Source organism: Stenella coeruleoalba, assembly GCF_951394435.1.
Source record: "Stenella coeruleoalba genome assembly, chromosome: 1".
In the NCBI taxonomy this organism is placed as follows: Eukaryota; Metazoa; Chordata; class Mammalia; order Artiodactyla; family Delphinidae; genus Stenella; species Stenella coeruleoalba.
Window position 1 is genome coordinate 112,731,136 of NC_137169.1, and position 26,227 is coordinate 112,757,362.

At 49.7% G+C, this 26,227-nt stretch overlaps 2 protein-coding genes across 2 annotated transcripts in view; one reads left to right on the plus strand and one right to left on the minus strand.

Moving 5' to 3' along the window:
- Positions 1–17,445, minus strand: part of IQGAP3 (IQ motif containing GTPase activating protein 3) — a 39,607-nt gene extending 22,162 nt beyond the window's left edge. Inside the window, exons 1-13 of the mRNA XM_079935064.1 lie at positions 17,386–17,445; positions 14,739–14,826; positions 9,776–9,932; positions 9,070–9,147; positions 7,691–7,767; positions 6,876–6,943; positions 6,673–6,786; positions 6,252–6,430; positions 5,728–5,806; positions 4,988–5,151; positions 4,380–4,467; positions 2,606–2,769; positions 704–861 (exon numbers count right to left, since the gene is read on the minus strand). Of these exons, the coding sequence (XP_079791190.1) occupies positions 704–861; positions 2,606–2,769; positions 4,380–4,467; positions 4,988–5,151; positions 5,728–5,806; positions 6,252–6,430; positions 6,673–6,786; positions 6,876–6,943; positions 7,691–7,767; positions 9,070–9,147; positions 9,776–9,932; positions 14,739–14,826; positions 17,386–17,422 (1,451 nt within the window). The 5' untranslated portion in view covers positions 17,423–17,445. The remainder of the gene's footprint in view (positions 1–703; positions 862–2,605; positions 2,770–4,379; positions 4,468–4,987; positions 5,152–5,727; positions 5,807–6,251; positions 6,431–6,672; positions 6,787–6,875; positions 6,944–7,690; positions 7,768–9,069; positions 9,148–9,775; positions 9,933–14,738; positions 14,827–17,385) is intronic.
- A 3,167-nt stretch (positions 17,446–20,612) lies between these two features.
- On the plus strand, positions 20,613–26,227 carry TTC24 (tetratricopeptide repeat domain 24). The gene is made up of 10 exons (XM_079924031.1): positions 20,613–21,544; positions 21,735–21,938; positions 22,551–22,679; positions 22,832–22,944; positions 23,300–23,398; positions 24,441–24,538; positions 24,695–24,795; positions 25,457–25,553; positions 25,712–25,867; positions 25,971–26,227. Exons 1-10 carry the CDS (start codon positions 20,839–20,841, stop codon positions 26,050–26,052), a joined length of 1,785 nt encoding a protein of 594 aa, XP_079780157.1. The 5' UTR covers positions 20,613–20,838; the 3' UTR covers positions 26,053–26,227.

The window sequence follows — 26,227 nt, forward strand, 5'->3', positions numbered from 1 at the left end:
GTAGCAGAGACAAACTGCCCTTACCATGTCCCCACCCTTTATCTGCTTTGCCCTGTATTTTTAATCACCATAGCTCTTCTAATCATTTGACATGTTTGTTTTTTGTCTGTCTCCCTCTACTAGCACATAAGTTAGAGAGCAGGGAACTGTGTTTTGTTCACTGTTGTTTCCCAGCACCTAGAATAGTACCTGGCAGGACTTACCTGGTGGAGCAGTGGTTAAGACTCCGAGCTCCCAATGCAGGGGGACTGGGTTCAATCCCTGGTCAGGGAACTAGATCCCATATGCATGCTGCAACTAAGAGTTGGCATGCCACAACTAAGGAGCCTGCTGGCCGCAACTAAGGAGCATATGTACCACAACTAAGGAGCCTGCGAGCCACAACTAAGACCCGGTGCAACTAAATAAATAAATAAATAAATGAAAAATAAAAAGTATCTGGCACATGAGTGGGTACTCAAACCTTTGTGATAAAAGATTAAATAAATGGAGGAAAGGGGAATGACTGTGAACCCACCAACTCCCAGGAGAAACACAGGCCAGGGAACTGCAAATAGACCCAGAGGGTTGGCCTGTGCCGGAGAACAGGGCATCATGCAGAAGGCTAGTCTCCGAGCACAAGAACTTGGACTCTTGACTACATTCCCTCCATCACCCACCCATCCCCTCTCTCAACATGCAGCTAAACCTTAACCTTTCTCACCGTTGAGCATTCTCTCCTTCCACCTCGGCCAGCCCTGTGGCGGGGTTCACCAGACTGCTCCAGAAGCTGCTGGCATCCCTGGCCTCCAGAGCTCGGTTGATCAGGACCACGGCTGAGAGCATCTCCACGGCCACGAAGAGCTCCTCCTGGCCAAGCTCCTACAACAGAGGGAGGGCTGATTCCCTAGTGGGCTGGTGAAGGGCCTCGGGGGTCTGCCTGCCATCCTGCCCCCAAGACTCTCCCACATCCCAGAGTCTCTGTCTCAAAACACCTATGGCCTAATCCATTCACTAATAATTAATCATACTTAATACTTGAGAGTGCTTACTATGTGCTCAATGTATAAGTACTCTGTGCACATTATCAGTTAATTTTCATAACAAGCCAAAGAGGTAATAGGTAAGTATCCCTATTTCACAGATGAACCCATAGTCAAGTAATATAAGTTAAAGCTAACTGCCGGATACCAGAGCCCACATTCAACCAGTGAGCTCTACCTGCTCCTTTCTGGTCCCTACCACACACCAAGAACTGCACTAGGCCCTGGGCACACTGAGAACAAGATAAAGTGGGCTCCTCAGCGCTGTGCTACACACCCAAGGGCCCCTTCCCTGCCCAGTCTTCTCATCCTTCTCAAATATCTGCTTGTGCTGTTCCCTGTCTGGAGCACCCTTCCTGTCCTCTACAAATAGAATGCTGCAAATAATAATAATAATAATAATGATGATGATGATGATGATGGCGGCTAAAAATTTCACGCCAGGCTCACTTCTAAGCACATATGTTAACTCATTTAATCCTTATAACAATCCTATGAAATAAATATATTATTGTTCCCATTTTATATATGAATTGAGGGGCAGAAGAGGTAAATAGTTTGCCCAAGGTCACATAGCTAGGAAGCAGTAGAGCTGAAATTTAACTCAAGGATTCTGGCTCTAAAGTCCACATTAGTCGCTATGCTTTACTTCTTAGGACTTATTTTATGCTTCCTTGTACTATAGTCTCATACATTGAGACCATGAGCTTCCTGAGTGTCGTGCCTGGAGTCGATGCTCTATAGGTGCCTGCTATGGTTAGGATTCTTTTTTTGTTTGTTTGTTTGTTTTTGCGGTACGCGGGCCTCTCACTCTTGTGGCCTCTCCCGTTGCGGAGCACAGGCTCCAGACGCACAGGCCCAGCGGCCATGGCTCACGGGCCCAGCCGCTCCGCGGCATGTGGGATCCTCCTGGACCAGGGCACGAACACATGTCCCCTGCATCGGCAGGCGGACTCCCAACCACTGCGCCACCAGGGAAGCCCAGGATTCTTTATTGAGTCTCCTCTCTTCCAAGAAGGCTTCCCAGACTTAGCCTGAGCTCTGCCCCTTCCATTTCCCTAGTGTGAAGTCATCTCCCATTTACATCATCTACTCCTCCCTGTGTCTCTGCCTGGGCCCTTGGGTGTGTTCTAACTCCTCCAACAGGCTGGGAAATCCCTACAGGAGGGCCCTATCACCTCACCGTCAGAGAAGCTGTATGGACAGGGGGAGGTGGGACAGCAGAGTGGTTAAAAACATAGGCTTCAAGTATATTCAGCTTTGCATGCACTCCCAGCACTGCCAGCCACAGCTGTTTTGGGCAAGTTACTTAACTTCTGTATCTGTTTCCTCATCTCTAAAATGGAAATAATAATACTTATCTCATAGGGTTCTTTTAGGATTAAATGAGTGTTTAAAGCAGTGTTTTCTCAAAGGTATTTGCTATTATAATACACTCAGGATGGCAAGGATGGTAGCCCACCTCCCACCCCTAATCTCTTGCCAGAATCTAAGGGTGCCCTCATGGGTGCTCTGGACTGACTGCTCTGATTCCTCCAGCTCCTTGGGAACCCAAGAGCTGGATCCTCATTTCTAGGGCTTACCCCCTGCTGCTGCCGCTGGAGCACTGCCAGCTCCTGCTGGTACACAGCTGATGCAAAGGGGTACACCGGAGGCAGCTGGGCTTCTGGGCACATCAGCTCCTTCACGGTGTCAGCTGCCACTCCCCTCCGGATGGCTTTGTTGATCCTCTGCACAGCCTGGAGCACTGCAGGGGAGGAGGGAGAGGCTGTACAGGCTGGGCATCCAGTGCCATTTCCACTCTCCTGGCTAACTAGGTTCTGCTGGCGATCTCTGAGGGGAAATGGCTTTGAACCTCTGTGAGGTTCAAAATGCGTTTCTAAATGTTCAGGAGGGAAAGGGGTTGGGTCGCTTTAAGAAGAGGCTCCGGAAGAAGCAATTTGTCAGGCCTAGAAGTTGAGTAGCTCAGCAGGTGGCTGTCATAGCAGAGGTGAATTCCTAGGGTGGTGAGCATAAGATTGACAGGAGGCTATGTAGCACAACTAAGATGAAGTTAGTCAAGGGGCTCCAGGGACCAAATCTTGATGACAGCGCAGAAGAATAGGGAACTAGCTCCAAGGTGGAGCCATTTGGGCTGCAAAGGGCGAGAGAAAGCTAAAAAGGGGCCCTGGTGTATCTATGTAGTTTTAGTTTTCAAATGCTGGGGCTTATAAAATGCCAAGCAGATATGGGCATTGACATCAAGGAGCACAAAATCCACTGGGGAAAAATAAGGATACAAAATTACCTACACTGCATTGCTGCCACCGCTATGTGAGAGGTACTTCCCCTCCCTGCAAATCCACTGGCAGCGTGGGGGAGGAGGGATGCTAGGGGGAGAGAGTAGGAAGATTTCACAGAGGAGGAGGCATTTGAGGCAGCTCTGCAGGATATTTTCATCTGCTTTCCACTGGTGAAAACGTGGGAGAACTGTAATCCAGAGGACCAGAGGCCTGGCAGTGGGCAAAGCTGTGGGCAGTCAAGGAAGAACAGGTCATCTGACTCAACTGGGCTGGTGGGATGTGAAGAGAAGGGTTGGGGGAGACATTTGGAAGGTCTCACCTACCATGCTGAGGAGATGGGACTAAAGTCTAGGAGAAATATGGAAGGAGCCATGACGGTCTGAAGATGTTCAACAAAGAAGCTAAGATCAGATCTGTGCTTGAGCGATTATTCTGGCAACAGCAAGGAACTGAGCGATAAGCAGGCAGTTAGCCAGGAGCGGCCTGGGGGCTCCATGAGGTAGCCACAGAGAGCCCTGCCAGACAAAGGTGAAGGGTGACTGAGCAAGTCCAGTCGGAGGCAAGCATTCGTGCCGGGTGTGGTTGTCCACAGGCTGCTGCGTGGCGCCTCGGCACTCTATTTCTCTTCACGCCTGCTACCCAGATTGAGCCCCTTGGAGGGAGACGATCGCTAACCCACATTCTTTTAATAAAGAATTATATTTGTATATCATGTTTTTAAGGGAAACTGAGCTGGATCATGAGTTTCTCTCTCATCTGGGCCATCACTATATTTCAGAAGCCAAAGGAACTCAACCAAGTTGAAACGGTCAAAATACAGGGGAGGTGCCTAGAAGGAAACTGCCTGTCCTAGAAGTCCAGCCTGGTGCAGTACTGACTGTTATTATCTCCAGGGCCTTGATGAACTTACCTGTAGCATCCCCCCAGGCGGCCAGGAATAGGGCACACTAGGTGGGGAGCTGGAAAATCGGGCAGCAGTCTACCTTGCTCTACACAGAAGCTGGCAAAGGAGTTACATGCTCTCCCAAGAGCCAGTGACACACCCAGACCAGGTCTCAGTCTGGAGATGACTTACTGGCTTGTTCCTGATCACCCTTTATGTTGGCTGCAGCCACACCAGCTTGGACCTCCTCCTTTTCCAGAAGCTCCACCAGGCCCAGCTCCTGGAAGAGGGAAGAGATGCAGTAGAAGAGAGTCCTCCTGGGACCATGAACATATTTCAGGAGCTGCCAGCATGAGCCCCAGGTCCACCCAGTCACCCACCCTCAACCCCACCTCTCCCCTTTAGGCAGACTAGCCTGGCCCACCCATCCCTCAGAACTCATCTCTAACCTCTGGCTCTTTCTTACCCAGCAAGCACCTGAAATAACAATACAGGCAACACAAATATAGTGTCAGGGAGAAAGTCAACAGCATTGAAAATAAGATTGCTAACTTGAGGCCTCAATTCAGCAATGGGGGAGCATATCACTGCCTACTGGACTGCCCCTGGGTCCCCCCCGGTCAGTATGAGAGATTCTCAGAAGGCAGAAGCTGATCAGCGTGGGCCGTTAGGCTTTGGGGTAATTTAACCATTTAAACATATAGTCAGTACTTACTGAATACAAAGAATTGACAGTGGTGAGGCCCTCCCCCATCCTATAGTCAGATAGAGGAGGTAGCAGGTCATAGACAGAGCCTGACCTGTGCTTTCTGCTCTCTGTCTGAGCTCAGCTGTTCCAGGTACCAGTCTGCAAAGTCTCTCCTCACTCCTTGCAGGGCCAGGACAGGGTCTTGAAGGGCCTCAAGCAAGGCCTCAGGGCTCTGTCTTTCCAGGGCATCATCAACAACTTCTAGAGCCCCATGGACTGAAAAGACCAAGACTCCATAATGGATAGTGTGAGAAAGCCCACCCCTTAATATCCCCAGTTCAGCCCTCTTCCTGCCTGCCCAGGGTTACCCTCACCCCTGCCCCCTGGGCTCCTAGGGCCGAGCCCAAATTCTTCAGCTTGATCTTCACAGCCTTCCCATCTCACTACCCCATACCCTGAGGATATCCTGACCTAAAAAGGTAGAGGCACGCTCCATCCTGGGCTTTCAAGCAGCCTCTCCTGCCCTGATCTCCTACCCCCATCCACTCTCCAAACTCTCTTCTTGAAGGACCCCAGACCAACTGCCCCCGGGACCAAGAGCTGAAAAGCCTGCCCCTTTGCCTCTGTCCACTCTATGGATGTCCATTCAAACAGAAGCCTCCTTGACAGCAACCACTTCTCCAGACGTTAACAGACATAAAACAGAGCACACACAGCCTTGACTTTGAACTTCCCTTGAAATAAGTGTTGGCCCAAGTGAGGTCATGGGTCTTCTGGCCTGAGAGAAGCCAACCCCATAACTCCCTAGGCGGGGGCTTACCCTTCAAACCCCTCCTGGCCTTTCTCTCTTACCATTGACACGGTTGATGTTGCCCTGGATTTCAGCCTGAGTTAGGTAGCAGTCATAGATGTCCTGGCTTTCTCCATCATTCTGCAAAAACTACATTGAGAGGGGAACCTGGGAAAACCAATTCAAGCTTTCTTACCCCTCCCTCCCTGTCTATAACTATTTCTTCTTCTGGGGGGTCTTCCAAAGGCCAAAGGTCAGTCTGGTTGGAAGGAATCTGGGGAAATTGTGGGATCTAATCCCCTGGCACTGACACAGTTAAGTTGAACTACCCTTTGGAATCTCCAGTCTAATCTCATCCAGTTCTACATTCCAGTCTCTCAGCCCTGCCCGAGAACATTTTCCCCTATCTTCTCTTTTGAATTCCCATTATTCTCCTGAGTTCCTCTCCTGTTTCTCAAAAATAACTGACAAGTTAGTTTCTCTAGGCAACTTTGGATTCCGGAGACAGGACAAATAGGAGTCCTGGTTTCACTCGAGATTTTCCAGGCCACCCAGCTTTTCGGCCCCGCCATCCAAGGCTCCTTACGCGGTTCCTGGCATTGGCGGCCTTCTCCATCTTGGCCTGGGCCAGCAGCTCCTGGTAGATGGCTGCCAGAGGCTCTCGAAGATTCCCCAGCAGAGCACTGGGATTCTGCAAGGCAGCCAGGGTGTCCTTGACCACTCCTCGCTCCACTGCCTCATTGATGGCAAGAACAGCTGCATGGACTAGGAGGGGACATGAAGACAAGGTCAGGATGCCAGAGCAAACCCCAGTCCAGCTACAGCGTAACCAGCTGCAGACCCCACTCTGACGTCATCCCCTTTTTCCATCCACAGGGGCCAGACAAGCCAGGTAGGCTGTTGGCCCTGCCTATGATGAGAAGTATCCAGGATTTATGCAGGGGCTATAAGGTTCAGAGTCCTCCCATACTCACTGAGCTACCCCAGCAGGGGAGCCTGGTCCCTACCTGCAGCCTCATCCACCGAGAGTTCATTGGCCAGGATGCCCCCGATCTTGCTGAAGGCAGGCAGCTGGAGGCCATATTTAGCTAGTTCAGAGGCCATGTTGCTGAGTTCCTCAGCTGCAATGATAGCACAGATGCCCTTCATCAGGCCCAGAACCCCCAAGACCTGCCCAGACTGTGGTAGCTGGGGAAGGAGCTGGGCTTACCTGTGAATTTCACTTTCCCATATAGATCATGTATCTGAGGGGCCAATCCCAGCCGGAAGAGGAAGAGACTAGGAAACAATGGAAGGCATTGGGGTCTATTCATTTTCACATGCTGACTATAATAGGTTTGCAGGAGATACTATGGGGACTTGGAGATGAAGACCATACAGCACCTGCCCACAAGTCATCCCCCATTCACAGGGAGAGAGGTTATTGTAAGTCAGCACAAGGCAATGCCATAGCAGAAAAATAAGATGCTGTAGGAGCTCTGGAGGGATTGCGAAGGCTTCACAGAGAAGGACACATTTCAGTGGCAGGTCACTGGATGGAGATGGAGGATGGAAAGGGCATAGCAAGCAGAGACCCACTAAGCTAAGGCACAGAGTCCTCAAAGGATGTGGGAAATGAAGTCAGGAAGAGATGACACGATGGACATAGGAACTGGTCAATTACTTTCTATGCTTTAGCCAACTGGTTGCTGATGGCCGGCTGCAAGTAGGACTAAATAGCCTTCTCCATTCACGCTGACGGCATGTGACACTCCAGATGCATCCTAATCTGACTTCCTTGCACCCCGGTCACAAGTTGAACACTCTTCCCTGCCTGCTCTTTCCCTTCATCCACACAGATCACACATAAATGTGCCCTCCAGCATGTACATAAGTCTAAACAAAACTATGTAGATCAGAAATGTCCCTCTGAGAAGTGTTCCCTGTGGTCTATCTTCCATCCTCCCTGCTGCAATGTTTGTTGCTGTTGACTGTTGGTTGCATCCACCTAGAGGAACTTGGATGACAGAAGTCTCGGTCTCTCACCTGAGTGCATGGATGCAGTAGACCACCCGGGGCATATTCTTCTTGTCATAAATGTCCGTGGTCTCTGGCAAGAAGGTCTAGAGGGGAAACCAGCCAATTACTGCCACTGAAGACTTGGAAGCAGCACCAGATATGGAGAGAGGGGCTGAGGAATGGGTTTCTTCTCTGACCTGGGGCTTCTGGGTCAATCTCCCCACTCTTTACAGTCAGCACTGCATCCACACACTCAGTGTAAAAGAAAGGCCTCGGGGACACATGCTAAGCCAAGACCCAGCCACGGACACACAGCCCCAGATTAACCAAACGCCAGACAAGGCTATCAAGGCTACAGGACGCAGGCCACATGCTCCAGGAGAAACAGGCCCCCTTTTCATCCTACAGACACAGCCAGCCTGTGCCCCTCACCTTGGACTCTTGCCAGAAAGGTGGCATGCTGGGAGCTGGCCATGACTCCACAAGGGGCCTAATGAAACACACACTGCCAAGGACTGCAAAGGGTCAGGGCATGCCACCCCTGTCTTCAAGCCAAAGGTCTCTGATCAGTGGGGGCCCCTCTAAGAACTGAGTAACCCCAGGCATGATTTCTCATGCCACCTGGCGACTGTAATGAGGTTTAACCTCAATACCTCTTGGTTACCTTAGATACATAAGAAAAGACCAAATCTAGAGACTTAAAAGTGTTCTAGCCTCACTGAGAACACATGGCCTCTATTGATCTGCCTCTCACCAAAGCATCTGTCTTAACTGTTATTTCCTTGTCTTATAATTGCCTTCTACAGTGAAGAAAAACACTACAGAATCTTATGTCTTAATTTGTATAGTTCTTTATAATTCACAAAAGGAATTCACACAGATCATGTGATCTTCCTGACAACCTTATAAGGAAGACAGGGGAGGGATTACTATCCCCACTTTACAGATGAGAAACAAACTGAGAGTCAAAGAGTGAGAGGACATGCAGCATGTGTCCAGTTGGGGTCCTGGCCTAGGCTTCCAAGTCTACCGCCTTGGGATGTGGTGTGTCCTTGCTTCACACTACGCAATTCTGGTGGAAAGATGGCTGGCCAACATGAGGCCCACCTCCTGCGTTATATAGGGGCCTCACTGACTAATGGGAACAATGGCAACAATGCATCCTGGGCCAGGTTGCCTTCACCTCCCTTCACTTCCCTTACCCACAAGGAAGTGAAGACAGAGACCAAGTAACATGGTTCAAAGACATACAGCCTCAGGGAACTTAAACTCTTAGATTAAGTTCATTTAGAAGACACATGGAGATGAGCACTAAAGAGTGCCAGGGAGATAAAACATGTGTGTGGTGGAGGTGCGAGTACTGGTGAAGAGCAAAGATGAACCCCAATCCTGAGACCCAATGTTACCGAAGGCAGACCGATGTGGGCTACTGCAGACAGCCAAAAGTTGATGTTGTCTGTGTGACGGAAATGCAAGCCAGTTGCCTAAAAGGGAAGGAAAGAGAAGAGAATCTATTTCCACAGTTCTCAGGGTTCCCTCTGGGTAGAGCCCAGACCACAGCTTGAAGATCAAGGGGTGGGGGCAGAGGACCCTGTGCTATGGATTCCCCATCCCCCCAGGACAGAGACACAAAAACAGAGAGAAACCACCAGGGATGGATGACCCAGTGGGTCATTTGGGAAGGATGGCACAGGGATGGGATTAGCAACCTAGTAAGGCTTCCTGGAAAAGGGGAGTCCGGAGCTGGGATGGGAAGGAGAGGTGGGTTGGGTTGACTAGAGCAGCATGTCCTGGAAGTAACTTAAGGTGGCAAAGCTCACAAGCCTCTGAGTGTAGACTGTGGGTAGAAAAGTCTGCTTGGAAGTTCTCATATCAGAGGCATCTCGAAGCCCACCTAGCAAATGCCCCTTGCTGCCAAGCATAGTACACACCGCCTAGCTGCAAGGCACCAATTGAAACCCGTTGTTCCAGTGCAATGATTACTAGCACCCATTTTATCCTCAATAGTACCCAGGTTTGGACAATAAATTATATGGTCACCCCACTCTCACAACTTTGAGAACAGATAGTTTGAGAGGAAGAAGGTAGAAAGTAGAGACCTCTGCTCCCCACCTGGTACCGTAGCTGCTCCACGTCATAGATCTTCTTCAAGGGAACCACAGAGGGTGCAAAACAGTGGCCCAGCTTGGCCAGCAGCACTCCGTTCCGGAGGCTCTCCTCCAGCTCCACCGGGGAAGGAAGCTCCTCCTTCAGGCAGGCCTCCATCCAGCTGAGAGCACGAGAGAAGCTTCTCACCCCCTCTGGCAAGCCACAGCACTTCATTCCAACCACAAGACCTTCCCTCCCTCCCTCTCTCCCCCTAGGCAGCCTCTCACTCTCTCCTGCCTCCTGTTCCTGCCCTACTCCCAACTCCTCTCTCTGCCCATTGCCTGGCTGTTCCCACCTTCTCCCAAGCTGCCGCAAACACCTGGATTGGCCTATCCTCAGCCCCCACCCACCCTATACATCTTCCCTGACAGATACTGAAGCTGCCCATCTTCAGTGAGGCTTAAACAGGCTCTTACCTGTTACATGATATAACCTCTCACTCAGTCTGGTTATGCATTTGACTGTTGAACCAAATTGTACCTGCTCACTTCTCTTATTCTGCAAGTTCTGAGAACCCAGGTATACAAAAGTCATGTCTACACAGCACATAACCCAGCTTTGATGATGATGAGGGGAGTAGGGAAGCCCCAGGGTTGAAGCGAGGGGAGCAGCACAAAGGGACAGAAAGGTCACAGCCCTTTGAAGCAGAAGACCTGCTTTCCATGCCATCTCCCTCACTTCACCTCTCTGGGCCTCAGCTGTATAATCTGCAAAATGAAGATACCACCTGTACCTCCTGCTTCAGTGGGCAGCTGCCAGGATTAAATGACGTAATGAATGTGAAAACACTTTGAATATAAATGTAAAGTATTATTATGGCTGATGATTGTATGAGGGAGAGAATAAGGGCTTCTCTGCATATTGGGGCCTATAGGAAAGATCTGTTTTCAAAGAGAGAGCCAGTCACACCTCCCTTCATGTCTTCCCTGACAGAAACACCCTGGTTTTCTATCTACCCCATCCTACCTACTTTCTTTGGAGAACATTAAAAATATGCTATTGATTAAAAGGAAAGAATTAAGCATTTATCCTGTCTTTAGAGCCAACATCCATTCACAGGAAATATGGGATACAGAAGAACAAGTTGAGGGACACAGGAAGTGAATAGACAAAGCCAGAATGTAGGATGTTCTACAGGACAAATGACCCGGTTTCTTCATCAAGTCAATGACATAAAGAACTGTTTATGTCAGTTCCAGATGAAAGAAGACTTAGTAGTACATAACAACCAAATGTAAAATGTGAACTCTTTCAGATCCTTAACTGAATAAGCCAACTGTAAAAATAGATGATTTTTTCAGACAATCAGGAAAATTTGAAGATGGCCTGGGTGTTGATCCAAGGATTAATGGATAACTTAGGTGGGTATTATAATGGTATTGTGGTTATGTAACCAAGTGTCCATATATAGAGATATGTATTAAAGTATGTAAGGGGATAAAAGGATGTGATGTCTTTGTTCACAGATGGCATGACTGTCTTTGTAGAAAATCTGAAAGCATGATACCAGAAAACTTGTGGCGTTAATAAGTGATTATAGCAAGGTTGCAAAAGACAAGGTTAATATATAAAAGTCAATTGTGGGACTTCCCTGGTGGTGCAGTGGTTAAGACTCTGTGCTCCCAATGCAGGGGGCCTGGGTTTGATCCCTGGTCAGGGAACTAGATCCCACATGCATGCCACAACTAAGGAGCCCGTGAGCCACAACTACGAAGCCCGCCAGCCACAACTAAGGAGCCCACCGGCCACGACTAAGGAGCACATGTGCTACAACTAAGAAGCTGGCAAGCTGCAGCTAGGAAGCCTGCAAGCTGCAACTAAGGAGCCCACCTGCTGCAACTAAGACCTGGTGCCACCAAATAAATAAATTAAATAAATATAAAAATAATAAAATAAAATATTATAAAGCAGAAACTAACACACCATTGTAAAGCAATTATACTCCAATAAAGATATTTAATAAATAAATAAACAAATAAAATAAAAGTCAACTGCTTTCCAATTCACCAGCAACAAACAAGTGGAATTTGAATTAAACACAATACCATTTACATTAGCACTCCCCAAAATGAAATACTTAGGTATAAATCTAACAAAATATGTACAAGATCTACATGAGGAAAGCTACAAAACTCTGATGAATGAAATCAAAGAACTAAATAAATGGAGAGATAGTCCATACTCATGGATAGGAAGACTCAATATTGTCAAAATGTTAGTTCTTCCCAACCTGAGCTATAGATTCAATGCAGTCCTAATCAAAACCCCAGCAAGTTGTTTTGTGGATCTCCACACACTGATTCTAAAGTTTACATGGGGGCTTCCCTGGTGGCGCAGTGGTTGGTAATCCGCCTGCCAATGCAGAAGACACAGGTTCGGGCCCTGGTCCAGGAGGATCCCACATGCCGCGGAGCAGCTAGGCCTGTGCGCCATAGCTGCTGAGCCTGCGCTCTGGAGTCCGCGATCCACAACTACTGAAGACCTCGCACCTGGAGCCCGTGCTCTGCAACGGGGGAGGCCACCGCAATGAGAAGCCCGCGCACCACGGTGAAGAGTGGCTCCCGCTCGCTGCAACTAGAGAGAGCCTGCGCAGAGCAACGAAAACCCAACTCAGCCAAAAATAAATTAAAAAAATAATAATAATAAATAAAAATAAAGTTTACATGGAGGCACACCCAGCTAATTCAGTCGGTGGAGCATGGGACTCTTAAAATTTACATGGAGAGACAAAATACCCAGAGTAGCCAACATGATATTGAAGGAGAAGAGCAAAGCTGGTACGCTAACACTACCTGACTTAGCCACAGTAATCAAGACAGTGTGGTACTGGTGAAAGAATAGGCAAATAGATCAGTGGAACAGAACAGAGACCCATATAAATATAGTCAATTGATCTTTGACAAAGGAGCAAAGGCAGTACAATGGAGCAAAGATAGTCTCCTCAGCAAATGGTGCTGGAATAACTAGACATCGACATGCAAAAAATGAACCTAGACCTAGACCTTACACCCTTCATAAAAATCAACTCAAAATGGAGCATCAACTTCCAAGTAAAACGCAAAACTGTAAAACTCCTAGAAGGCAACGGGGAAACCTAGATGACCTTGGGTATGGCAATGACTTTTTAGATACAACACCAAAGGCACAATCCTTGAAAGAAATAATTAATAAGCTAGATTTCACTAAAATTAAAACTTCTGCTCTACAAAAGGCAATGTCAAGAAAATAATAAGACAAGCCACAGACTGGGCGAACATATTTGCAAAAGAAAATATTTGCAAAATACACATCTGAGGGAATTCCCTGACGGTCCAGTGGTTAGGACTCGGCACTTTCACTGCCAGGGACCAGGTTCAATCCCCGGTCAGAGAACTAAGATCCCGCAAGCCACATGGCATGGCCAAAAATAAATAAATAAAATAAAATAAAATAATTATTTAAAAAAAGACACATCTGGGCTTCCCTGGTGGCGCAGTGGTTGAGAGTCCGCCTGCCGACGCAGGGGACACGGGTTCGTGCCCTGGTCTGGGAAGATCCCACATGCCGCGGAGCGGCTGGGCCCGCGAGCCATGGCCGCTGAGCCTGCGCATCCAGAGCCTGTGCTCTGCAACGGGAGAGGCCACAACAGTGAGAGGCCCGCGTACCGCAAAAAAAAAAAAAAAAAAAAAAAGACACATCTGATAAAAGATTGTTACCCAAGATATCCAAAGAACTCTTAAAACTCAACAGTAAGAAAACAGTCTGATTAAAAAATGGGACAAAGACCTTAACAGACACCTCACCAAAGAAAGATATACAAAGAAGATATACAGATGGCAAATAAGCATCTGAAAAGATGCTTCACATCATATGTCATCAGGGAAATGTGAATTAAAACAATGGTGAGATACCAATATACACCTATTAGAATTGTCAAAATCTGGAACACCGATAACACCAAATGCTGCTGAGGATGTGGAGCAACAGGAATTCTCATTCGTTGCTGGTGGGAATGCAAAATTGTACAGCCACTTTGGAAAGCCGTTTGGTGGTTTCTTACAAAACTAAACATACTCTTGCCATATGATCCAGCAGTTGTGCTCTTTGGTATTTAGCCAAAGGAGTAGAAAACTTACATCTACATAAAAACCTGCACAAGGATGTTTATAGCAGCTCTATTCATAACTGCCCAAACTTGGAAGCAACCAAGATGATCCTCAATAGGTGAATGGATTAATAAACTGTGGTACATCTAGACAATGGAATATTATTCAGCACTAGTAAAAAATGAGCTAGGAAGCAATGAAAAGACATGGAGAAAATTTAAATGCATATTACTAAGTAAAAGAAGCCCATCTGAAAAGCCTACATATTGTATTATTCCAGGTATGTGAAATTCTGGAAAAGGCAAAACTATGGAGACAGTAAAAAGATGAGTGGTTGCCAGGAGTTGGGGGTGGGGGTGGGGGTGCGGCAGAGGGAATGAATAAATGAAACAGAGACTTTTTAGGGTAGTGAAACTACTCTATGATACTATAATGATGGATGGCTATGTCATTATACATTCGTCCAAACTCATAGACTACAGTCTACAACATGAAGAGTGAACTCTAAGGCAAACTATGGATTTTGGAGGATTATGTGTCCAAGTAGGTTCACCAATTGTAACAAACATACCACTCTTGTGGGGGCTGTTGATAATGGGGGAGGCTATGTATGTTTGTGGGGAGGAAGCATGCGGAAAATCCCTGTATCTTTCTCTTAATTTTGCTGCGAACCTAAAACTGCTCTAAAAAATAGTCTGAAAGAAAGAAAAAAAAAGATGCTATTTCAACTTTCCCTTTCCCATAGAATGGACTCTTGTCTTTTTGTATTTGCTTTGGGGGCAGGTGCCTGGGGTGGGCAGGGTGGGAAAGGGAGACCAGAAAGAGGCGGTCGCTCTGCTCACCGCTTGGCTTCCTCCAGCCGGCACAGGTACTCATAGGCGACGTTCTGCCGCCTCTGCTCATCCATTTCCTCAGCTGTGAGGCGTTCATCTGAGGAACCAAGGAGGAGAGCATTAGACAGAGGGCTGTAGCAAGCTTCTTCTTAACAGACTTTCTAAGGCAACTCTGCTCGGAAACCGGAGGCATCTCCCACATGTCTGTCCCCCTAGTCCCAGGACACTGGCTCCAATCTTCTCTCCCATCCAGTAAAGCTTTCCTAGTCAGCACCCTGTTAAAGGGAGGCCTCCCCACCCTTTAAGAGGGGATCCTTCCTGTATTGGAGGCATTCCTTCCCTTTCCCCTCTAGTCATCTTCCTGACCGCCCCCCTTCCAAAACCTACTTCACTGCGCTTCCCTCAGTACCTCCTAGTAGGAATGTCCAGATCCCTCCTTGGCTGGGAACTTAGCTCCTCATTTTATCCCTAATTAGATTCTGAGTTCTCCAAGAACTGTACTTGTGTCATCCTCCTCAGGTACTCTCCCAGAGGCTAGGTTAACAGGACTAACTAGAACTCATCATTCAGCAGCCATTCATTCATTCAATACCTCCTATATGTCAGGCACTGGACTAGTGGACCCCTACTCTCAAGAAGTACAAAGATTATTATTAGAAGAGAAAAACATGTAAGTAAAAAACTTCAACCTGATGTGAGAAGTGCGATCATAGCTCATGAATAGTCTATGGACGTAGACATAGAGAACGGACATGTGGACACAGGGCGGGAAGGGGAAGGTGGGACAAACTGGGAGAGTACGATGGACATATATACACTACCATGTGTAAAATAGATAGCTAGTGGGGACAAGGTATAAAGCACAGGAAGCTCAGCTCGGTGCTCTGTGATGACCTAGATGGGTGGGATGTCGGGGGCGGGGGGAGGTCCAAGAGGGAGGGGATATAGGTATACATATAGCTGATTCATTTCATCGTACAGCAGAAACTAACACAACATTGTAAAGCAATTATACTCCAATAAATAAATAAAAATAGTCTATGGAAGCAGCAGAGGAAGCAAAGGATTCTACCTGTGAGTAGAATCTTAAAGAATGAACAGGCAGAAAGGGAGAAAAGGCAGTTCAACAGAGGGAACCACGTGAAAAAAAGCCACTCACTTGGGTTTAAGTGGAAGGACAGAGAATTTTAAAAGATCACAAAGGTGTATTTACTCTCCCTTTTGGTATAGGTCACCTGAGGAGTAAAATAGTCTCCAAGCTAAATAAAATGCAGACAATCTCTGACTCCCAAACTCAAGAACAGGAAATCCCTGAAATGAGACAGCATTCATATTCTGTCTTAGCCACAGCCTCCTTTTATCCTTTACCCCTCCTTCTCCCTTATCTCTCTAGTCTCCTTAGGGAAGACAATACAAAAGCCGACAAAATGAGAGAAAGCTACACACATACACCAAGAAAATAAAGTCAGAGAGCTTGAAAACAGAGACAGAGCTTAGCAAATGTCTTTGACTCAGCACTTAATGTTGTTCCAACTCTTTCTCTCTTTTCATTATGTTGCATATCCTGCAATATGATTGGGGCAGGGGCAGGGCTTCTTTGAATTGTCAGTTAAGCAAGTTAAAACACACACACAAACACACACACACACCCCTCCATGTTCAAATTGGAAAGCACTGGCCAATCGCAGGAAATCCATCAGTTCTTCTGAGGGGGGTGTACAAGAAACAAGTTTTGGTTGCTAAGCATGGAAAATAAACCAGTAAGTGAGTGACATCACTTCAGAGTTATGAATTGAGGACTGTGAGAGATGGGCGGGACTTTGTACATACACACAGAGTCTTAAAAAAAAAAATCAGTTTTCCTGTCCTTTTCAGATCTGGAACTAGCTTTCCTTCAACAGATAGGTGGACGTGGACTTCGCTTTTTGAATCCTAATGGAGAGCAAGGGAAAGGAGTAGATTTTGCTTTTCTTTCAGAAGGTCAGATGGAAACCTTTCCGCGGTCCCATTTTTCGGACCCCAGTCTCTCTTTCTAAAGCAGTGTTTTTGAAAGTGTGGTACTTGGACTACCCGCATCACAATTATGTGGGGTGACGGAAGAAGCACAGCGGTGCTTGTTATAAATGCAGATTATGGGCCCAAGTCGAGACCTATAGTTGCTAAAGCTCTGGGATAGGATTCAGGAATCTGCATTTTAAATTAGCTCCCCGGGTAATTCCGACACCGTAAAGTTTGAGAGGCATTGTCTCAAAGAAGCATCAAAAAGTCAAGGAAGCCCCCGCAGGCCTTTTTAGGCGTCCCGTCCCCCGGTAGCGCTTAGCAAGTATGGTAGCCAAGAGTAACTGCCGAATTTTTAAGGGGCCATCCAGACCACCTACATTCTCCCAGCCCAGGAGCCTCAGAATTTGGGAATAAGTGAGAAAACTCTTTGTAAGCTTTGAAGCGCGACACAGAAGTCGGAGCGTTTCGCAGCTCACAGGTTTACTCCCGCCCGCAGGAGTCCGGACCGAATGCTCCCTCCCCACTGAGCACAGTTCGGCCGCCCCTTGCTTGGTTGGCCCTGCGCCCAACCCCAGCCCCAACCTCTCCCAGGACCCCCGAGTCCCCGACCAGTGGCATCACTGCCGGACCCTTCTCGGCCCCTTCTGGCACTCACAGGTCGCCCGGGACGGGCCCGTTCCTCTCCCCTCCATGTTTCTCCTTCTTCCAGGTTTGAATCTCCCGCCGCCCGGCCACCGCCCCTCATCATAGCCACAGGCAGACAGGACACGTCCTGTCTGTGCCGCAGGGGCCTCTGGGATTTGTAGTTCCAGGCTTGGGAGGTGCGCCGCCAGATGGGACGAAGGGTACTGTCCAAGACGGGGAGGGGCGCTCCCGGAGGGGAGCTCCCGTTCCTGTGGTATTTTGGGTCGCTATTTCTCCAGGGCTCCTTCGCTGTTAAACCGTCTTATTTGAAGTAGTCCCTGCGCCTACCCCTGCCTCTATCATTTTCCCCTGGTATCCCCATTAACCCCCCACACACACTCTTCCTATAGTGTTCTTTGGTCCCTTTAACTTGAGGGCCTACTATATATATATATATATATATATAATGGAATATTAGCCATAAAAAGGAATAAAATATTGCCATTTGTAGCAATGTGGATGGACCTAGAGAATATTATGCTTAGTGAAACCAGACAGAGAAAGGCAAATACTATATGGTATCACTTATACGTGGAATCTAAAAAATAATACAACTGAATGTATATACAAAACAGAAACAGACTCACAGACATAGAAAACAAACTTGTGGTTACCAAAGGGGAGAGGGAGGCAGAGAGGGACAAATTAGGGGTATGAGATGAACAAACTACATAAAATAGAGAAGCAATGAGGATTTACTGTATAGCGCAGGGAATTATACCCAATATCTTGTAATAACCTGTAATAGGATATAATCTGCAAAAGCACTGCATCACTATGCTGTACACCTGAAACTAACACAATATTGTAAATCAACGATACTCAATTAAAAAAAAATTCAAAGGACTGGATGAAGTTTTTGAGGAAGAGCTTGTAAAATAAGAAATGAGCAAAGGGCAGAGTGTTGGGGAACACTAGCATTTAAGAGGTGGACAGAGGGCAAGCAAAGGAGATGGAGAAGGAGTTGTCAGCACAGGAGAAGGACAGCCAGGACACAGTGGGTCATGGAACCAAGTGAGGAGAGAGTTGCAAGGATATATCAGATACAGCAGGGAATCAAACAAGAAAAATGATTCAGAAATGATCACTAGATCATTGAGAGGTCATTGGAACCTTGGTGAGAACGGTTTCAGTCCCTGCTCCCTCCCCAAATCCTCCTTTCCCCTTAAGAGAGGCTACTCAGTGAACAACAGACTGAGCTGCATATTTGGTTCTGGCTATGCTGTGGTAGCATCCTGAAGGCCCAGCCCATGGGCAGAAGCCGCAGGCTGCTAGGAGAGCCGGCCTCGGGCGTGGGCACCATCTGTGGCACGCAGCACCAGGCCTGCACGCAGCAGGCACTCAGCAGAGGCTGCCTGGCAAATGCAGGTGAGCCCAAGTACTTCCTTATAATTTTGTTTCTGGCCATGGCCTCTACTTAAAAGAGGCCTTTCTCCCAGATAAATGAGGACATTTGCTTTCTGATGCAGGCCACCCTTGGTGAGTTAGGGCAGTAGGTGCCTGTTGTCCTGGGGCCTGCTGTCCTCTCATTAAGCAGAACCTGGAGGTTGCAGATCAGTGGAGCTGGAAAAAGGAGTTCCGGGGAGCAGAGAGGCTCTTCTGATCTCCAGGCCCTTCCTGACCATCAACCTTTCACCCTGTTTCCAAATGTGAAACTACCACACAGAAGCACAGTGTATAAGAGTGCGTGTGTGTTCGTGTGTGTATGTGTGAAAGGGTTCACTTCTGGGACAACCCAAGCCTCATTAAAGCTCGCAATTACGGTTAGTGGAAGGGACCTTAGGCTAATTAGCCCAGAATCAGAAAACCTGGGCTCTAATCCTAGCTACATGAGTGCTCTGTGACCTCAGGCAAGTTACATCTGCTCTTCTGAGGTCCCTTCCTCTGTGAAATGAGGGAATGGGATAGACGATCTTTGAAGCTGTGACTAGTAAGAAGCCCTTGATGCTTTGATTCTTGCCTGAAGTGAAGGATTGATGCGTGTGTCTGCAAGGGTGGGGAGAGGTGGGGCAGGAAGGGCAATGGAATTCAGGTATCTGTGCCCAAGCACCAGCAGGGTTCAGCACTAAGATAGGGCATTTGAGCTGTCAATCAAAGAATTCCCTAGGAGTGGAGGGCGGTACCTGGTTGTCTAGGAACCCCAGGGGCTCTGAGCTAAGAGATAAGGGAGGTAACCCTAGCCTGAGGGACCATTCCAGAAAGCCAGCTACAGAGGAGATCGAGGGAGGTAAGGCGTTTTGTGTCTGGGGCCCCAAGACCTTGTGGGGGCAGCCGGGAATGCCTCAGGAATGCTCAAAGAGACAGGATTCCTGGCTGTTCTTAGGAACAGGGGGAGTTTCTTTGAAAAGAATATGTATCACCTCTGCCTGTTTCTCCTAAAGAAAAAAAAAAGGGGAGAAGAAGAAGCAAATGGGAGGGGCTGAGAGCTCAGCTACTGGATCTTTTCCACTCCTTTTCCTGTCTCTTGGGAGGAGAGTTCATGAAAAGACTTTGCCTTTTTGGGGGAGAGATACTAATGGGAAACACATGCTGATGAGAGAAATGTATTTGGGTTTAAGAGTGCCCTGGAGACCAAAGCAGGATGTTGGGGGACTGAAACTAGTAAGCAGACAGAAAGCCAAGGAGGTAGGGGAGAAAGAGGTTCCCCTCGAGATAGGGAGTAAGCAGTAAATGGACAGACAGTAGCCCTGCCCCTGGACGTTGGCTCCTTGCCAATTCCATGGCCTATGCCGCTTTGTGGCACCAGTGCCTTGTGTGGCTCCCTCCCGGCACACAGCAGGAGCTCACTGTTTGGTGAGCTGACTTGAACTATACCTTGAGATTAGACAGCAGGAGAACCTAGATATGAGTGGGTGTCTTTGGAGGCACAGGGTGAAGGAGATGGTGGAGAAGAGGCCCCGTGTGTGCTCTGTTCGTTCATCCATTCATTTATTCATTCAATAAACCTTTTTTATTGTGGTAAAATCTCTATATATAATAATAATCTAATGATCTATAAAACTTTTTCATCTCATTCAATAAGCATATATTGAGAATCTATGTGCCAGACCCTTCAAGTTGCTCCAAATCTAGTAGGGGAGATAGACAAGAAAGTCAATAACCCTAAACCCAGTGTGATAAATGCCATAAAGGACATAAGGTACTATGGGGGTACAGAAGAGGGACCCAGTTGGTTGAGGGGAGGGGCTTTCTGAAGGAAGCTTGAAGTGAGTCTTGGAGGACGAAAAACCAGTCTGGACATTAGAGTGAGAGTTAATATGGTGTTCACCGGGTTAGATGAAGCAAAGTGAGATGTCAGAGAGAAATCCTTGACACCCTGAGGGTCACACCAGGGCAGAGGTAGAGCTGAATTGCCTAGAGGGATAGTGCTTTGGAGGAAGCCAAGGATGACATACTGACCCCTCTGCTCCCTATCGTCAGCACTATGTCTTCCCTCAACACTGAGGATACCCTGCAAGAGCCCTCGCCCTCGCCTTCAAGCTCCAAGAAGAAAAAGAAGAAAAGAAAGTGGCCACTGCAAGAGGCCAGAATCCAAGCCCTCACCAGGGCTGGCCACAGGGCCCTACTGGCTGGTCAGAATCATGAGGCCTTGACCAGCTTCCAGAGGGCCTTCCTCCTGGCTTCCAAGTCACCACAAACCAGGGACACCCCTGTTCTCCGGGCCTGTGCCTTCAACCTGGGGGCTGCCTACGTGGAGACTGGGGACCCAGCCAGAGGGCTTGAGCTGCTCCTACGAGCTCAACCTCAAGAGACAGCCCAGGGCGGGTGTCATGGCGACCAGTGTTTCAACGTGGCTTTGGCTTACCACGCCCTGGGCGACCTGCCTCAGGCTTTGGCCTGGTATCACAAGGCCCTGGGCCACTACCAGCCACTAGGTGACCAGGGGCAAGCCCAGGCAAAAATGGGAGCCTGCTACCAGGCTCTGGGACAGCCTGAGCTAGCAGCCCACTGCCTGCAGGAAGCGAGCCGGGCCTACGCCCAAGCAGGGCAACCCAGGGCTGCAGCCCTGACACTGGGGGCTGCAGCGGGCTGTATGCTGAAGAGCGGGCAGCATGGGGTGGGTGATGTGCTGCAGGTGCTGGAGGAGAGCCGGAGGCTTGCTGAGAGGAGCACTGAGCGAGGACTGCTGGGTGAGGCCTTTGGGCAGAGAAGGTGCGGGATCTGGGGAGATTAAGACTTGGTGATACTCTGAGAAGTGGGGTGGAAGCAGAGGCAATTCTGAGGACTGGGGGAACCCTGGGAGAGTGGGGCAGAGGCTGCAGCGGTACAGCTTCAGCTGCATCTGACCTGGCTACCACTGACCGTGGCCATGCCCTCTAGGGCAACTCTATAACGACCTAGGCGTGGGCTATTCCCAGCTCCAGCTGTTCCCGCTAGCAGCAGAGGCCTTCCAGCAAGCCCTGCCCCTGTGCCGGGGGCCAGGAGAGGAGGCCACTGTGCTAAGAAACCTTGGGATGGCCCACAATGCCCTCGGCAACTATCAGGAAGCCCGGGAGTTTCACCAGAAGGCTGCCGACACACACGGTGGGTACCAGGGGCTGGGGAATGGGATTGGGGCCAAGGGACTAAGAAGGGGTTCCAGCTGGGGCCCGGAGGCTGAAGAGTAGATGGACGTTTAGAACTAATTATGGGACTGGGAAGTCCAGAACAGGGGAGTGAGGGTGTGCAGGGGGTGCAGGAGATGGGATAGCCAGACAGGACAGAGGGTCATGGGCCCAGAGGCTGAGGCCTGGGGTTGGGAAGGCAGCAATGGGCAGAGGGAAGAGCCCTGGCTGGTAGAGGAGGCCTGAAGTGGAGCCAGTGCTTGCTCTAAATGATTGTGTGACGTTTAGCGAGTCATTTTTGCTTTCTGAGCTTCAGGTTCTACGTGTATAAAAACGGAGCTGTTAATACATGCCTTGCCTGACGCCCTGGATTTATACGTGGCTCAAACTAGCATGGGGGAGGCATTCAGGCCAAAGCTCAGGACTGAGGAGAGGCTGGGTTTCAAGCGTTCAGGCCTCTGTGGTGCATCTGGAGGTGTGCCAGGGTTGAGCACAAGGACTCCTGGCAACCCTCCCTTTGTCTTTGGGGGTGGGGTCCTGATGCCCCAGCAGCCAAAGTCCTCTCTTCATATGGGGCGGGCTCTATCACCAGGCTCTGTGGGGCAGCGGTGGGAGCAGGGCCGGAGCTTTGGAAGCCTGGCATTTGCACTGAGCCAGCTGGGAGACCACAAGGCTGCCAGAGACAACTATCTACATGCTCTGCAGGCTGCCCGGGACACTGGTGAGGGTGAGGGGGTTTGCAGGTGGCTTGGGGTGGGACAAAGGCTGAGAATCCTTGGGGCTGGTGGGGAGGCAGATAGGGGGACTGGGGGTGGGGAGTACCTCTGGAGGTGTAGGGAGCTGTGGGAGGACCTCTCAGGCTGTCTTCCCCAGGGGACGTGAAGGGGCAATGGCAGGCCTGTGAGGGTCTGGGGGCTGCTGCAGCCAGACTGGGGCAGCATGACCAGGCTTTGAAGTACTATAAGGAAGCGCTGGCCCGGTGTCAGGTGAGACCCTCCATCCCAGAATCTAACTCTTCCCCAATATCCCTCCAGCTGCTCTCCTGCTATCCTTTCTCTGGCTGATATTCCTGCCTTCTCCCCACCATTCATTCACTCGTCCAACGTGCATTGAGCACATCGTGTGTTAGGTCCTGGGACACTCTTGAGAGGAAGAGTCCATCTCTGTCCACAATTCTGGGCAGGCGGTGGCAGGACCCTGGCAAAGGCATGGGGATGGGCTAGAAAAGAGGGGAGACCAAGTCCCCTTCCCTCCCCCTTCCCTGTTTCTTTCTTCCCCGATCCCCAGAGGACCACAAAGCCCAGGCTTCCTCCATTACTCCATTATCCACTCTCTCCCCAGAAGGAGCCAGATTCTGTGCGAGAGCGGCTGGTGGCCAAGCTGACAGACGCCATAAGGACCCACTTGGCCCGGGGTGGGCTGCTCCCAACCCACACCCTGGTGAGATGACACCTGAGACAAGGAGCGGGGGGTGGGGAGAGGTTACCCAGAGAAAGGGGTGGTGGTGAGCAGAGCTGATGTCCTCAGGGCTGCTGCTGCACTTGACTGCTCATCTGTGTTCATCTGCCCTGGGGCCTGCATATGGGACATATATCACTTTCCAGAGGCCACCTGGGGATGGGGAGGTGGGCGGGGGATTGTGGCACGTCTCCAACACTAGGGCTGTGCCAGGGCCTTGGCTGAGTGGTAACTAGCTCAGTGGGTAAAAGCCAAGGTGTGCCTTCAAAGATACTGAGCAAAAAATCTGTGAGCAGGTGGAAGGGTTTGTCCTTGGCTGCAGTTCCCCAAAGGGCCACACGATGGCAGTAGTGCTCCAAGGACGTTCCTCTCTCCCCTCCCTCCTTCGCTGGGGGGCATTTCTCTGTGGGTCTCTAGCCGTGCCCCTCCTTCTCTGACCCCTCCTCCCCCTCTCGCTACCTCCCAGCCTTTCTCAACAGGTCAGCGTCTCTCCAGCTGCCTCCTCCCTCACACTCTGAGATTTCTCAGGCAACCTCCTACGCCAGGAATTGAAATTATACTTTACTATTTGTTATATTTATTTACTAGGTTTTATGTTCTGTCTTATTTGAAAGACTAGGACACCATATTTATAATTTGCAAGTAAAATTAAATTAGCCTAGTATAAGCAGAGGACTGGATTGGGGGTCAGAAGACCTGGGTTCCATCTGAAGTTGGCCACCGACTTTGTGTGACTTTGTCCCGGAGGCCCCAGGCAGGATGAGGTGGTCATTAAGCTCTGGCCAGTTCTGACAGTCCATGAGCCCGAGTTCTAACTTGAGAGTTACTAGCAGGGACCTTAACACAACAAAGGGCCTTGCCCTGTAATTTCATCCTCAGACACAAGGCACAGCCCAGCAGTCTCTAGCACTTCTCTGTCCCTCTGGGGCCATTGTGTGTGGAGAGAACATACATGCACACCACAACCACTGCTGGGGTGGCCATTTTTCTCAAACTGATTCCCTTTACTCTCCTTCATTCCCAGACCTCAGCTCCAGGGGGGCCCCAGGCTCCAGGTGGGGCCTGCCCCGTGGTGGGGACCCCAGCCAGGGTGGGAAAAGGCACAGCAGGAGTGCGGCACAGGTGAGTGAGTAGGGCAGGCAGGAACAGAGCTTCAGGTGTGGGTATGGCCTCTGGAGGGTGTTGGGAGGTGTCATAGCCTGGCCGTGGCCGGTGGGATCTGGGGAGGGGGGGATCTGGCCGGAGTGCCACTCTGCCCCCTGTTCCCTGCCCCTACAGATTTTCCGATAGGTGGGAAGATGAGTTAGAGGAGGGCCACAAGGGGAAAGAGGAAGAGTCGGCGAATGTTCTCACGACGGCTTGGACACCAAGACTGGAGCGTGAGTCTAAGTAGGCTGTTTCCAGCTGTGCATCGCCTTCCCCCAAATGGGAGACTCTCATTTCCTTTATCCCCACGCCCCACTCTGTCACTTCCCTGCCTCAGGTCTGATACTGAGGCCGCACCCCACACACATTATATTCCCAACCCCAGGACCAGCCCTCCCCACTTTCTGCTTGTCTCTCAAGGCCCTGGCCCATTTCCCCTAAACCCTTTCCTGAATCGCCTCTTCCTCCCTGCTTCCGAGGCTTCCCTAACATCTAGAACATTGTATCTTGGGGCACCAAGGCTTTCACACCTACTACATGCCAGGCACTGGATGCCTTTCTTACCTTAGCTTACTGTTTACTAGTCTCTTCCCCCAAAGTCTTGGCACTCTGAGGACAGAGTTCCTTGCTACTTGGTGACTTGAATTCACTGATGTCTTCTTTTCAGTGTGTTTTCTTCCAGGCATCAGTGACACTGGTGAATCATCCCCAACTTTAGTCGGCCCAGGTTTGCCAAGCACCTGCCCTGTACAGGTGTCTCCTCTGTGTACAGTGACCAATACATCCCCTGATACCCACCCTCCTTGTTCTTCTCCCAAAGATGTCTCGTTCCCACCATGATGGTTCTTGGTGCAGAGAGGCCTGTGATGAATGTGTTTGGTCCTCTCCATTCAGGTCCAAGACCCAGGGCCAATCTCTCATTTGGAGGCCAAGGCCCCCTCAGAATGGAGAATCCTGGCCTTCTGGTCACCAACGGCCCCCACAGCAAGAGGTGGGTCCCTGCGGGAAGGGAAGAGGCCTGGAGAATGGATAAAAGAAGTAGGAGAGGGTGTGGCTTTGGATGACTTTAATGGAACATGAAGTTGGGGGAAGATGTGGTCTGGTGCTCAGGGATATGGTGCTTTGAGCCTCTTTGTCTTTGCCCTTTAGCAATCGGAACAACCCTCACCCGGCTCTGGAGGCCCAGGATGTCCCCTGCCTCCTGCATAGCCTGAGTGCAGCCCTCAGCGAAAGGGAGAGTCCTGCTGAACTGGGGGACAGGCGGCTTAAGCCTACTCCCTCCTGCCCTGGAGCCTGCGAGCAGAGGTAAGGGTCAGAGAGGGTAACAGAAACAGGGGAGCCAGGGCGAGCTGCCTTCTGTTTGCTCCCTAGTTACTCCCATTGGCAAGCCCCTCTCTGCCTCCTTCAGGTCATCCAAACAGCCCAGGGAACCCCCCAGCAGGAACCCTCAGAGGAGATCCACTGAGTCTGGCTTCTGCATGATCATGTGACCCTCCCCTGCTGGCCACAGCATGGCCCCTGCAGTACCTCCTCAACATACACACTTCAGGGGCTTCTGGGGCTGAGCCCCTTCCCAGTCATTCCCAGTGAGCACTGTATGGACACAGAATACAATGTCAGAAAGTGGGATCCGGAGCAGGCTGGACAAAGGCTTTGCAGTCTCAG

Excerpts from the sequence above, each read along its gene's own strand:
- TTC24 (XM_079924031.1), top strand. The coding sequence starts at position 20,839 with ATGTCTTCCCTCAACACTGAGGATACCCTGCAAGAGCCCTCGCCCTCG. Across the intron at positions 21,545-21,734 it reads CACTGAGCGAGGACTGCTGG|GGCAACTCTATAACGACCTA; the intron begins GTGAGGCCTTTG and ends CATGCCCTCTAG. Across the intron at positions 24,539-24,694 it reads ACAGCAGGAGTGCGGCACAG|ATTTTCCGATAGGTGGGAAG; the intron begins GTGAGTGAGTAG and ends CTGCCCCTACAG.